At 44.3% G+C, this 14,121-nt stretch overlaps 1 protein-coding gene and 1 long non-coding RNA gene across 3 annotated transcripts in view; one reads left to right on the forward strand and one right to left on the reverse strand.

Annotated features, from left to right (window-relative positions):
* Window positions 1–14,121, forward strand: part of SMARCC1 (SWI/SNF related BAF chromatin remodeling complex subunit C1) — a 112,806-nt gene that overhangs the window by 22,994 nt on the left and 75,691 nt on the right. For both annotated transcript variants that reach the window (XM_083703989.1, XM_083703988.1), the window contains exons 8-14: window positions 162–237; window positions 2,416–2,541; window positions 3,166–3,290; window positions 5,056–5,180; window positions 9,290–9,349; window positions 11,313–11,350; window positions 11,622–11,743. In XM_083703989.1, coding sequence (XP_083560115.1) covers window positions 162–237; window positions 2,416–2,541; window positions 3,166–3,290; window positions 5,056–5,180; window positions 9,290–9,349; window positions 11,313–11,350; window positions 11,622–11,743 — 672 coding nt within the window. The remainder of the gene's footprint in view (window positions 1–161; window positions 238–2,415; window positions 2,542–3,165; window positions 3,291–5,055; window positions 5,181–9,289; window positions 9,350–11,312; window positions 11,351–11,621; window positions 11,744–14,121) is intronic.
* Window positions 7,692–9,283, reverse strand: LOC310827911. The gene is made up of 3 exons (XR_014556552.1): window positions 9,049–9,283; window positions 8,600–8,627; window positions 7,692–8,170 (listed from the first exon to the last, which is right to left on the reverse strand). It is a non-coding gene; the product is annotated as an uncharacterized lncRNA (long non-coding RNA).

Consider the following 14,121-nt stretch of genomic DNA (forward strand, 5'->3'; position numbering starts at 1 on the left):
AAAGGCTTTCTTTCTTTCTTTCTTTCTTTCTTTCTTTCTTTCTTTCTTTCTTTCTTTCACAATGAGTGTGATGCAAAATCGCTGGATGCTTTTATTATGGCAGTGCTACCATAATGAAACTACCTGAGGGATGAGTTGTTGCTTTTGATTTTCCTTTATAGCTATGACACTTGGGTTCATGCTACTGATATAGATGCCGAAATCGAAGACCCTCCGATTCCAGAGAAGCCGTGGAAGGTGAGTGTGTGCTCTTCCCGAAATTGCGCTGACGTAATTTCACAGCCTTCCGTTCCCAGAGGGAAATGGTATTTGAAAGAATGCAGCGTGTTGTTTCACACATGCAGAGTACGAGAGAGGGCAAGCAGTAAGTCTAGAATAGCAATAGACAAAGCACTTGTCTTACTAAACCAAACTAATTCTTCCCATGGTAGCAGGAAAAGCTCCCTTTATTTATTTACTTATTAAGGTGTTCCTTAAAAACATAAACACTTCAAGTGGTGTACAAATAGTACAGTGGTACCTCGGGTTACATACGCTTCAGGTTACATACGCTTCAGGTTACAGACTCCACTAACCCAGAAATAGTACCTCGGGTTAAGAACTTTGCTTCAGGATGAGAACAGAAATCGTGCTTCGGTAGCGCAGCGGCCCCATTAGCTAAAGCGGTGCTTCAGGTTAAGAACAGTTTCAGGTTAAGAACGGACCTCTGGAACGAATTAAGTACTTAACCCGAGGTACCACTGTATAACAAAAACACCAAAACCAATATTTTAAGACTAAATTATAAAATAATAAAAACACATGTAAATTGCTTTGGGGTGTTTTTATTTTTTTACAATTAAGCTGTATGTAAATTTCATGAAATAAATATATTGAAACCGCAGAAAGAAACTGTTTAGAATTGAGCTCTTCAATGCTGCAAATTGTTTAAAAATTAAGTGAGAATTTTTTATTTATTTAAGCAATGCAGTGGGTGGCTCTCATCTCTCCTGGCAGAGATAAGCACCCAAAGTATGGCAGGAGGGGTTTGCCTGGGCTTCAGCTCCTAGCACAGGTTATCCCATTACCACAGCACAGAAATGGTCCTTCGTAAACTATTTCATTAACCAGATTAAATGTTTGTTATTGTATTGCAAGGGCCTTTTGTTTTTAAGGGCCAATGTATCATTAAAAAGCCCTAGTGCTGGAAATGAGAACTTGTTAGGGCAAAGGAGGTCTGTTTGATTAAAGGCTTGGAGTTCATGCTAATGATGACAAGGTTCGTAATTTCTGGAGTCTGTTGAACTTAGAGGCAGTACAACACTGGCAGCCTTATTTCTGCTTTCAGAATGATTAGAGGCCTGTGTGCCGGAGTTGTGAGTGGAGGCTGTTTTCATTCGTTGAGAGAGAAAAATAAGGAAATTGTTTCAATAGAACTGCTTCTTTTCAGATAATTGCTGTACTTGTGTGACAACATGAAACATTATTCCCGGATTCATTAATTCATTTTCCTGCAGTCAGCAGAATAATAGTATTACGTGATGAGAATTAAGGTGAAGGAACAGAGGAGAGCTGTGTCAGTGGGCTGGAAAGACTAGGCTCAGGGCTCAAGCGCCACATAAGATGCTCCTGAACTCTAACCTTGTTGAAACAAAAGCAAAACAACCTGTTTTAAATTTCAGCTTTTTAAAGTTTTGGGCTGGCAAGTTGTACAGAGGTGGGTGCTGCTTCCACTTGCCTTTTGTTGACCCCTCTCTACCTGTGAACTGAATATGCGGGGCTGTTTTGGTCTACATCCCTCTTGAGCCCAACCAGCACACCCACCCAAAATATCTGGAGGGCACCAGGCTGGCGAAGGCCATGCTAAATCTCATCAACACGCCCTGTATACTGGGAATGGCTAACTTGTTGGACTCCAGATTTTGCTGGGCTCCAACTTCCACCATGGGAATGTTTCTCAGCTCTGCTACTGGAGATTATTTCAACGGTTGCTTTTGCAGACTCAGTTTAAGACCTACATGAATAGCATGTCTCTGTAACCCCTGGAAGGCAACTGTACATTGTTGGAAGCCACCCAGAACTGCTGGGGCAATCCAGTCAGACGGGCAGCATATAAACAATAAAATTATTGTCATTATTTTAGTCTCTCTTTTGCAGTTCTTCATTCTTGGTGGTTTTTGTGTTGCAGTGCTTTTTGTGATCTGTTTTGTGTTCTGTTCCTGTGTACTACTTGGGTATTATCTGAATGCAGAACAGTTTACAAATTCTGACAAATAAAAATTAATGTGGAAGTAAAGAGTTCTGACTTTCTTGCTTGCTGCAGTTGTTCATAACGTGGGTTGCAATAATTTTTTAAACATGTGTTTTTAAAATGAGAGGAGACTCCCTGTCTGAAGTGCACTCTGTGCGTGTGTGTTGTCGCACTTGCTTTTGTAGGTTCATGCTAAGTGGATTTTGGACACAGATGTATTCAATGAATGGATGAATGAAGAAGATTATGAAGTAGATGAGAACAAGAAGTTGGTCAGCTTTCGCCAGCGTATCTATATGAAAAACGAAGAAGTAAGACTTACCTATTTCATATGATGGATGTAATGTAGAATAACTGCATTAGTTGGGTGTTCTTTCGTTTTACTCAGTGCTGCTATACCTAAGCCGATTGTCTGGTTCTCGAAGAAATGCCAGTATTCTTCTTGAAATTAGTGTGGGACTTAGTTCTATGACTCAAATTTTCCTTGAAATGGCAAGTGAACAAGCTTGCTTGGAAGGAGCCAGGGACCAGTTCTGTTGACCTTCCACAGGCCCATCTATTTCCCGTCTTCTGGTCTGCGGGAGCCAAGAGGGGTTTTTAGACCTGTTAACTTTGCTCGAATCCCTTTGACTAGTTCTTTCCATGGGGTGTATGTATGTATGTATGTGTGTGTGTGTGTGATGCGTCAGTTTTTACATGCAGCAGTTCATATGCTGAGGTTTTAGCCTACCTTGATTCCTTAAGTGGATTTTTGCAGTACATCTTTGAAGGGCTGGGTAGTACCCTTAAGTAGTTGGTAGCCTCACCCTGAAATCTTACTAACAGGTAAGACTACGCAAAAACTGACAGTGCTAGGCTCTGGTAGGTAGCAGAGTGCATCTTAGTTCTGGACAGGTTGTGCCTATCGCTGATGACCTTTCCCCCCCTCGTGACAGCCAGTCCATAGCCCTGAACGGAGAGATAGGAAGGCAGCCACAGGTGCCAGAAAACGGCGGCACTCCCCTTCACCGCCACCTCCTCCCACCCCAGCAGAATCGAGGAAGAAAGCTGGAAAGAAGGGGTGAGTAGTCTGCAGCTCCTGCAGTTTGCAATAATTTATTTCTGAAATATTTGAGGGAGAGAGAGATGAGCCAGCATCTCGGCTCAACTCCACATTTACAGCGGCCTGCTAAGATGCCGTCTCCTCGAGCCCATGAATGTTTAATGCTGCACATTGAGCTTCATTCCTTGATCATCCAAGGGGAATGTACCTCCTGCCAGTAGAAGAAAACTTGACGCAGTCATTACTTCCAATCTAATGAGCGCCTCACAGTTGACATGCGGAGACCATTAATAAGCAAATTTACTTCTCAATATGGCAAAGTCTGTCCTGATGTAACTCTATTCTTTAATACAGTTGTCTGTGCAGTTGTTGAACGTAAAAAACGACAACTGTTTTCTTCCTTGTATGAGCCTAAGCTATTGCACACAATATTCATATTTGAAATTTATGTGTGACTTTTCTGCCACACACCCCACAAAGTAGCTTAAATTAAAACAGTTGAACAGCATCATAGTGTATATAATTTTTTAAAAGGAAGCATTAATGATTAGGATAACAGCTTTCTCCAGAAATGAATTCCTGAAATTCTGAAAGCCGAGCTCTTCACTAAAGATCCAGTCTAGTGAATTAATCTTCGCTTGTTCATGGTGGGTTGAAGCAGAGTCCTTACTCTGTCCTGATTTCCTGTACTATGTGTACACACGCAAAATGGGCCCTGCCTTAGACTGAGCACCTGCTAAGCAAGACCATCTCCTTAGTAGGGCCCCACATTTCCTTTTCAGTGACCTTGTATCAGGAATAGCTGGATTTAGACAGACTCTCTTGGGCCTTCAAACCACGTCTCTGTTATACACACCAGATCTGCCACTTAAGATTATATTATGAATGATTAATGGTCTGTTCTGGACTGACGACATTAAAAAGGCTCAAATGTGGCTCAGTGGGTGGGCAGAGAAGCTTGAAGATAGGAGGCCATAATTGTCTAGCCCTCCTTTCCTTATTACAGTTAGACTTACCCCTAATTCCATATCTCCTAAAACCCTATGCCACAAATGGAGAAGAATGCATTTGCCTGCAAGCACTGATTTCTGCCAGGCGTATCTGTCTAGTCCCAGAGAGTCACTCTGCTACAAAATGATTACTGTTAGCTTCAGAATATTAATTAGAAATTCGTTGGAGTTGGAAGGTACTCCTAAGGTACTAGGTAAAGGTAAAGGGACCCCTGACCGTTAGGTCCAGTCGCGGACGACTCTGGGGTTGCGGCACTCATCTCGCTTTACTGGCTGAGGGAGCCGGCGTACAGCTTCCGGGTCATGTGGCCAGCATGACTAAGCCGCTTCTGGCGAACCAGAGCAGCATACGGAAACACTGTTTACCTTCCCGCCAGAGCGGTACCTATTTATCTACTTCCACTTTGACGTGCTTTCGAACTGCTAGGTTGGCAGGAGCTGGGACGGAGCAACGGGAGCTCACCCCGTCGCGGGGATTCGAACCACCAATCTTCTGTTTAGACCACAGCGCCACCCGTGTCCCAAGGTACCCAGTACCTTAGTCCAACCCGCTACTAAGCAGGATTCACGACCAAAGCATCCATGACAGATGGCCAGAAATATTGTGGTTTCTATTCACCTAGTGAATATCACTGCCCAGAACTTTCTTATAGGTCCATGGACTCTGTCCATACTTTTGAGGTGCAGTATCACAGTAGTACAGAATGTAGCTGATGCAGCCATCTGTTAGGAGACCATTAGGTGACTTGTTGTTTGTGCTTAATTTGTCACAGGCAAGCAAGTCTGTATGGGAAAAGGCGAGGGCAAAAGGAAGAAGATGAGCAAGAAGATCTTACCAAGGACATGGAGGATCCAACCCCTGTGCCTAACATAGAAGAAGTGGTACTTCCTAAAAATGGTACAGTGTTCCAGATACTTGCCCCATGACTGAGCTGTCTCCGTACCATGGCTTTTGCCATGTCTTGTTTGTTGATGCTGATGATGGGTAATCTTGATGGAATGGAACTGGACTTTTTGCATAAAACCTGGGTTTGAGTGACTGCTCTTGCAGAGCACAACACATTCTTGCCATGCGTGCAGAGATATCTCTCCAACGCAGTGTTAGAAACAGATATGAAAGCTAGGAGCTACATGGCACCTTAAATCGAGATTATGAGTGCAACAACAGAATGTCTAGGCGCACTTTTTTTATAACAAGAATACAGAGCTGAAAACGAATACAGAAAACGAATGAATATTACGTTCATTTTTCACATAGTCTAGTCCTTCCACTGCCCACCCCCCTAATATTCTTAAGAGGGTCTCTTATCCAGTCTTCAGAGGGTAGCTGGAAGTGGGGAAGCAGAAAAAGTTCCTCCTTTCCTTCCATTTTGCAGTTTTAATCTGAAATCTTAGGTGCCGTACTGCGCCCAGGGCTCAGAAACTGATCGTGCTAATGACATTTCCCTGTCACAAAATGCGCCTAGAACAATGGGAGTTTCGAACACTGCTCCAATGGCGCACCCATCAGGCTTACTCACAGAGAGCAGCACCTCTCCTGCATTCAAAGCAGAAGGGAGAGAGTGTGTGCGTCCAATCCTGGAACTCAGTGTAATATGAGCATGATTTGGGAGATTTAGGAATTTCCTGTTTTCTTAGGGTCCCCCCTGCCCCAAGAATTAAAGGCCAATCTTTGCTTCCTTTTGTGAAAACAATTGTTCATGTTAAAAGTCTGAAGGTGATATGTTCATGCCCCTGCTGGAGTTGACCTGCAAAAGAGGTGGCCCAACCTCCAGTGCTTCCATTCTTTCGTCTCTCCTTCCTCCCGAAGCAAGCCTGACATTCTTCTCCTATCCAGAACTTCCTCCTTCTTCCTTCTAAAACTGCCTCCTTTGTCTGTGTTTGCAGACCGTAATTGGCTCACAGTTATGTGATCAGCTCCACTACCCAGATATCTTTTCCCTCCCTCCCAATGGATAAATCCCCAGCTGCCAACATAAATGTTTGTTTTCCCCTGAATATATTGTGGAAGTGCATTTGGTTTCCGTTGCTTTGGAGCATCGAAAATATCTAGTCTGTATTTTGATCTTGAATAAACTCCTTCAGAGCTGTCTTTGTGTACATTTTTAGCTGTTGGAAAGAGGAGTGTGTTTCCCCAGCAACATGTGTGCTTAAAAGATATACTGCCATAATACTCTGCTGATCTGGAGCTGGAACTGCCTGATCGGTTATTGGAAGGCTCTGTTCCTTATCTACCATCATCATGTTTAGCACAAGATGTAGACAAGGCTGTGCTAGACAGATGACTGTCAGAAACATGAGAAGCAATGGGCAAAAAGTAACATTTTCAGCACTGGGCAAGAGAGTAATTTCCAGAATGTGTAAGAATAATGGCTCGCCGCAGTTACTCACAAAGGACCCTTGCGAGAACGCAAATCAGTTTTGCCTGCAAGCTGACAGCAGTGCCCTCTTGGGCTTGCAGCAGGCGTGGTGCCTGTCATCCTCTTCTGAACTGCGGTGGACAGATCAGCAAAGTAAACAGTTAAATATAGCAAGCTGTGAATGCACAAATCCAGGTGCAGGAATCCTGCACCAACGTTTATTGGCCAGTCTTCTCCTTGGTCTCCTGCAGAGCTGAAACAAGGAAGTGGCTTCTGTTTTCCCTACTGTGTTTTATTTTAACACCTCGGCTGTGCACTTGCAGGTCTCCCACTTGACAGGCCTTGAGCATGAAATTTTAGAAGTGTTTCATTAGGCTGGCGAAGGAGCGGCAAGACACAAAGGCAGTGCTGATGTCTACAGTGCAGCTTACTTACTCCCCATTGCGTGGGCACTTGAGTCTCAAGCCACAAAACAAGGAAGGTCTACGGTTGAAGCAAAGGTCTTTCTCCCAGTTGTGTCTTGGAAGTCCTACACAGTCTCAGGGTGGATAATGATCATTGGCTACTCATCATGGTGGCTTATGTATATGCAGATTTTAATCTGTTTTTAGTTGTTATTTTAACTTTTTGAAAGTAATAATAATAATAATTCTTATAGATAGTTGTATTGCTTTATCTCTTTCGTAAACCGGTTCATGAGTTTTTCTAATAATCAAGCAGTGTATCAGTTTTATAAAATAAGTAACTTCTAGCTTCTATGAAATAAGTACCGTATTTTTTGCTCTATAAGACTCACTTTTTCCCTCCTAAAAAGTAAGGGGAAACGTGTGTGCGTCTTATGGAGCGAATGCAGGCTGCGCAGCTATCCCAGAAGCCAGAACAGCAGGAGGGATCGCTGCTTTCACTGCGTAGTGATCCCTCTTGCTGTTCTGGCTTCTGAGATTCAGAATATTTTTTTTCTTGTTTTCCTCCTCCAAAAACTAGGTGCGTCTTGTAGTCTGGTGCGTCTTATTGAGCGAAAGATACGGTAACTCTGATTCTTTGGGAATCAGAGGTGGAGAGAGTGCTGTTGCTCTCAGCTCCTGCTTGCGATGATCTGCTTGGCCATTGTGAGAACACAATGCTGAACTAGATGGTTCTTTGGCCAGGTCCAGCAACTGGCCCCTTCTTTTGGTTCTTTTTATTGGGCAAAGATTTTCAGTGGTCTCTGTCTTAAAAACCTGTTAAAATAAGACTCAACTGTAAGAGTGACTTGATGTTCCAGGCAAGAACCTGCTTTTCGAAATAACTACTTATAGCAAGTCTGAATAGAAAGGCTTGATGGTTCTTCCATCAAGTGTTAAGGTAGTAGGATAGTGTCCTTCAAAATTGCTATTTGTAGAGTAGCAAGTCAGTCAGCTGGGCTTTGATCAGGAGGCCTTGGTCATCTGGCCTCAACTTATATGCAGCCAGTCCTAGTCTTTGCTCATGAGTTTTTTTTATGAGAACCAGAAACATAACTGGATGATCCTAATGAACTGCTCATTACCTTTTGTAATGGTTCTAGGGGTTGCTCGTGCGTAATCTGCCGCCACTCCTGGCTAGGTTACCTGGTTGAACCCTTTCTGTCTGGACAGCCTCTCACCCATGGCTGTTTCAGTCGCTGGCAGAATCCGTTTCTTGAACTTCTTCCAGCAAAGAAGTTCTTTGACGCCTAGTCTCCTCCTCCTCTCCCTGCGCGGAAGTCTTCTGCGCAGGGAGGGTGTGGGCAGCGGAGGACCCGTTCTCTCCCTGCTGGTCTCTGGCGAGGAGTCCTGGAGCCTCCTCTCCGATTCCCCCATCTGCCCCCCTTCTCCATTGGTGTTACGCTGATTTCCTTCCCCAGCAGATGGGCTGCCTCTCTCCCTACTGGGACCCTCTCCGGCATCCCTCTGGAGCCTTCCCTCCGCCTCTGGCTCCGATGGCAGTTCCCTGACACCTTTCATCCTAACCTTGCCCAGCCTAACCTTTTTTTTTTTTTTATAAAGATATTTATTAGGGTTTTTTATAAAAAATACAAAAATAATAAACAACATTCCTTTTGTCTTAACAAATTTTCAAACCTTTTTGGACTTCCTCACGTTTCCCGTTCACACTTACATTATCAATACATTTTTCCAAGCAAATTATCATGTAATTTATAATCACTCTTTTAAATGATAAATAACAATTCTTCAGCAATTTTTGTTTTCTAAAATCTCACTTATCTTCCAGTTCAAATCCAGCTTAGTGATGGCCAGTTTTTTATAATCAAGCACCCTTCTTAACATTCCACCAAATTACAATATTTTTGTAAATAAATCTTAAATTTCCTCCAGTCTTCTTCAATCTTTTCTTCTCCCAAGTCTCGGATTCTGCCGGTCATTTCCGCCATTTGCCCAGCCTAACCTTGAGTTCTTTATTTATCGAGTGTAATTCACCAACAAATGCAAAGGAAGATTGTTAGCTTGGGATGGGGGCTCATTGTGTGCAAAGCCAGATAATGAGAAAATGTGGTTCATAACCATATGATTGATGGTGGGGAGAGTGAAAAGGTGGCTAGGCTACCTTTGCATAATGTAACAACCCATGCAGTGTTACTGCAGAGAAGGCACAGCCTGACGTTCTCAATCTTGTTTAATTTTTGCAGTAAATCCAAAGAAAGATAGTGAAAACACTCCGGTGAAAGGAGGAACAGTAGCAGACCTTGGTAAGTTCTTTGGTTGGTTTTTTTAAATGATGAATTTTCCCTTCTTCTTTGAGGCTGGCATCTATATTTGCTTTGTAACTCAGCCCATTCCAGGGGTGTGTGTAAGAGCAATTTTCTGTAGAGGCTTATTCTTACTCTCTGGAGGGATCTCATCCTAAAGGAGGATGCAGAGGGGAGAAGCCTGCAAAAGGCTGCCAGACGATTATTATTTTTAAAACTGCCCCAGGCATTTAAAATTATCTCTGTAAGTAGGGGAAGGGTGATTCTTCACTAAAATAGCTGACAGTGCCATGGCAAGTCTTTTTTATATCCTGCCCTACTAAAACAATGTTCAGGGAAGCTCACATTTCTTCCAGACAATGCCACTAGTGTTAACTGAACCTTCACAATTTTTCTGACAGTTACAAATCACAGTCTCACTAATGAAACTGGCTATTTGTTAAATGCATTTGAAACCGTGTGAGTCCCAAAAATGTTTGTAATTTCGTGGGTTAAAAATAAAACAAGATTATTTTCCCTAAATATCTGCAGGTGGAAGCATGCTTTTCCAAGCAGGGTAGTGATAGATTTGTGGCTGTAACTGGCGAAAAGCTTTTATTGCTTCCCAGCTTGTCTTACCTTTAGATGGGAAGGAATCCCAAGTAGGGCCTCTCATACTGGTCTTAATGGGCAGATGGTCTCATGGAGTGAGAGACACAGTGGATCAAGGCCAAATAGGGCTTTATAGGCCAGGAGTTCAATAGCATCTGACTTGCTTTTTTACGTCAATGATTATTTATATTATGCTTTCCAACCAAGAGGGCTCCCAAGGTGGTTCGCAGGAAAAAACAGATACATAGAAATACAAAAATGCAAATACAAATGATACCAATTCAATATATTCCAACAGTGTTTTAAAACAAGGCACATCCGTGTTACTACCAAAAAGGTATTCACAACAAAAACGTTAAGGGAAATCAAGGACACTTAAGCAGCATCTTTATCTTATTAAGGTCAGGGGAATGGAGCAAGGCAGGTGGAAAAACAGGTGCCCAGTGATGGTCCCAGCAGACACTCCCCTGGGCATCCCTCCTCTCTTCCCCACAGGGCCACTGAGCCTTACAATGGGCAGGTGAAGGGCCACTCCCAGCTAAAGCAGGAACAGGCATGATGGTGGTGAGTTGGCCCCCTGAGTCCCATGCCACAGGTCCCTTTCCCGGTCCGGGAAAAAGGTGGGATATAAATAAATGCAGGAGAATAATAATAATTGGAAAAAAATATTTATACCCCGCCCATCTGGCTGGGCTTCCCCAGCCACTCTGGGCGGTTTACAACAAAATATTAAAATAGTAATGCATCAAACATTAAAAGCTTCCCTAAACAGGGCTGCCTTCAGATGTCTTCTAAAAGTCTGGTAGTTGTTCTCTTTGACATTATGGTGGGAGGGTGTTTTACAGGACGGGTGCCACTACCAAGAAGGCCCTCTGCCTGGTTCCTAGTAACTTGGCTTCTCGCAGTGAGGGAACCGCCAGAAGGCCCTCGGAGCTGGACCTCAGTGTCCGGGCAGAACGATGGAGGTGGAGACGCTCCTTCAGATAATAATAATAATACAAGGCTGCTGCTTAAGCGAGTGCCCATTTACTGGCCCTTATGGAATACACCCGTGCTCCTTTTCTTTCTTCTGTGACAGGCTCAATGTTTGCCAGGTCACATGACTTCTCCAGCAATGGCTTGTGCATATTTTTCTTCTCTTGTTCTTGCTGCAGTTATTGCCCCGTTGAGGCGCAGTGATGGTGAAGCAGCCTTCCTTGACCTGGCGCCCCCCAAGGGTTTCGGACTACAACTCCCAGCAGCCTTCGCCAACGTGGCTGTGGGGTGCTGGGGCTGATGGGAGTTGTAGTCCAAAACATCTGGAAGGCACGAAGTGTAAAGGCTCGTTAGTTGTGCCGTTGTGTTTATTTCTCTCTGCTCATTTATTTTGCAGATGAGCAGGATGAGGAGACGGTCGCCACGGGAGGAAAGGTAAACTGCTAGCTCTTCGTTTAGAGAAGAATGAGTGAAAATGAACTAAAGTGCAGATTTAACTGATGTCATTGTGATGTCAGGTGGGTAACCCTGCCCGCCTGCCAAATTGGGCCCTCCAGCAGTTGAGAAGTTTCAAGATTTGGCCTTGTGGCCAGGAAACCTTTCCCACCGCTGCCCCCTGACATCCCTATGGCCTTTTGAACTTTTCTTGTGGTCTGCACAGCCAATAGCTGACCTCCCAAACAACTCTATATCTTTCCTCCTGCAGGAAGACGAAGATCCAAACAAAGGTGACCAGAGCCGCTCGATAGATACCGGAGAAGACAATGTCACAGAACAGACAAATCACATCATTATCCCCAGCTATGCATCCTGGTTTGACTATAACTGGTACGTTCTAGGGTGTAGGGAACCAGGGAATAGTCACAGGTCCAGAGTCTGCTATGTGTGACAGCCACTTGCATGTTAGCCTGCCCTCATTTTCCTGTGATGTATTTCACAGCAGTAAAAACTACCTCAATCTGAAAGTTGCAACCTTTGACATTAACCTTCCTTTCCACTCTACATCACATATTTTCATTTTGTAACTATCTCAGCTAAACTGGCCTCTATGCACCATTTGTTGCAAACCGTTCTGGATGCTAGATAACTTGGCCCAGGTGTAACCCAGGAATCGTATGGCCAGTTAAAACTAACCTTGCCTTCTGCCTCAGCAGGGTGGGCCATGAGCAGTTTAAGCCTGTAGACTGGCTGTTAGCAGCTTCCTGCCTGGAAGGGCTGTTAAATAAGTGAAACAAACCTCTTTGTAGAGCTTGGCGCTACAGGTGTTCAAACCAGGTTGGATAGATGTTGTGCTTGGGTTGCAAGATGAGCTGTTTCTGTTCCCTTTGAATGGATTCTGAAGTGCAGGAATAAAGAATGGGGTGCACCCATCCACTTCTTCCCTCCTCCCTAAATGAAGGCAGCATGTCCTAAATGTGTGAGGTCAGTTTCTCAGCCAAAACAGTGGATAAATCCATATCGCTGCTGAGTATGTAATAGGTGTCAGGCCCTGGAACCTGAGAGTTTTATCCATCGCTGCTGTGCTGCTCATACAGTGGACCTTTCTCCCACATTCCACTTCCCTGCAGCCCCCCTAAAGGTAAAGGTAAAGGTACCCCTGCCCGTACGGGCCAGTCTTGCCAGACTCTGGGGTTGTGCGCCCATCTCACTCAAGAGGCCAGGGGCCAGCGCTGTCCGAAGACACTTCCGGGTCACGTGGCCAGTGTGACATCGCTGCTCTGGCGAGCCAGAGCTGCACACGGAAACGCCGTTTACCTTCCCGCTGGTAAGCGGTCCCTATTTATCTACTTGCACCCGAGGGTGCTTTCGAACTGCTAGGTTGGCAGGCGCTAGGACTGAGCAACGGGAGCGCACCCCGCCGCGGGGATTCGAACCGCTGACCTTTCGATCGGCAAGTCCTAGGTGCTGAGGCATTTACCCACAGCGCCACCCGCGTCCCAGTGCAGCCCCCCTACACACCCTCAAAATCTGTTCCAGAAGATTGTTGACCCTCAGAGCCGATCTTGGGGAGGGAGGAACTTGGGGAAAGGAAATGAAGTGAAAGTCCCATTGTGTAAGTTGAACACCACTCAGGTAGCGCTCGATAAAACGCTAAATCTTCTGCATTATGGCTTATCTTAGACTGCACTTAATTTTGTACACATGTAGGTTTTCTGAATGTCAGAGTTAGACCTTCACTGCCCATTGAAGTGATTATTACTATATTTTTTATTTATTTGTACTCCTCAAGGCAGCTTTTACAAATTATTCCCAATTCCTTTAAAGAAAACTGAGTGGCACACTGACCCCCCCCCCCAAAAAAAATTTGTTTCACATTTTTTCTCTTCCTTGCTGCTATGGGACCTGTCTTCCTCATGCAGTTGTAGATATGAATAAAATCATGTCTGATTCTTCTGGCCCTGAAGTGCCTTGCTCTGACGTATGTGGACGCAGCTTGTCTAATGGCTGTCTGGGGAAAGTGTTTTCGTATCCAAAGCATGCCCAAGCACTTGTAACTAGGCTAGACACTACCCTCTAAACGGAATGCAAATTGGCCTGGTATAATTGCTGTTCCGAGACTTGCGTCATTTGGTTGCCAAAAAGGAGGAGGTATTTTTACATCCATGTCCGCCTGTTTCCCTTCATTTCTGTGGTGAATCTTTCAGACATTAAATCTTGTGTTTCAACCAAGTCAGGCACGACATGCCAGCATAGGATGTGTAGGTATCCTTTGCCATTTGTCCTGTCCTGCTAATTCAATTAACCATTTCCATATACAGCTTTTAGTGCTAGAGAAGAAGCGTTTTTCTTTAACTCAAAGCAAATTTTGAGTCACTTTTCCTCCTAAAGCCTCCAATGCACTATATCAATTTAAACATGTGACAATAACATTTGTAATAAAAACCTGGGTACCATAAATAAAATTAACACAGCACCAGCATCAGTAAATGATGCTCAGGTCTGTTACCTTCAAGTCCTGCTGTTGGGCTTCCCCTGAGAATGTGGTTTCCCACCGTGGGAAACTGGATGCCGGTCTGATCCAGCAGGGCCTGCTTTTCTGTCCCTGTGCATTAAAAGTCAGTGGCCAAGCACTCTTGGGGGAGAAGGTCCTAACACTCCGCTCTGGCCTAAATCCCGCGAAACGCCATCTACATATGCAGCTCTGTTATGGGAGAGGGGCAGTTGAGGACAATTAAAGTAAATGCATTTGAAGACCTTCAAGTCAG

This window comes from Podarcis gaigeae (genome assembly GCF_964106915.1).
Source record: "Podarcis gaigeae genome assembly, chromosome: 12".
Lineage (NCBI taxonomy): Eukaryota > Metazoa > Chordata > Lepidosauria > Squamata > Lacertidae > Podarcis > Podarcis gaigeae.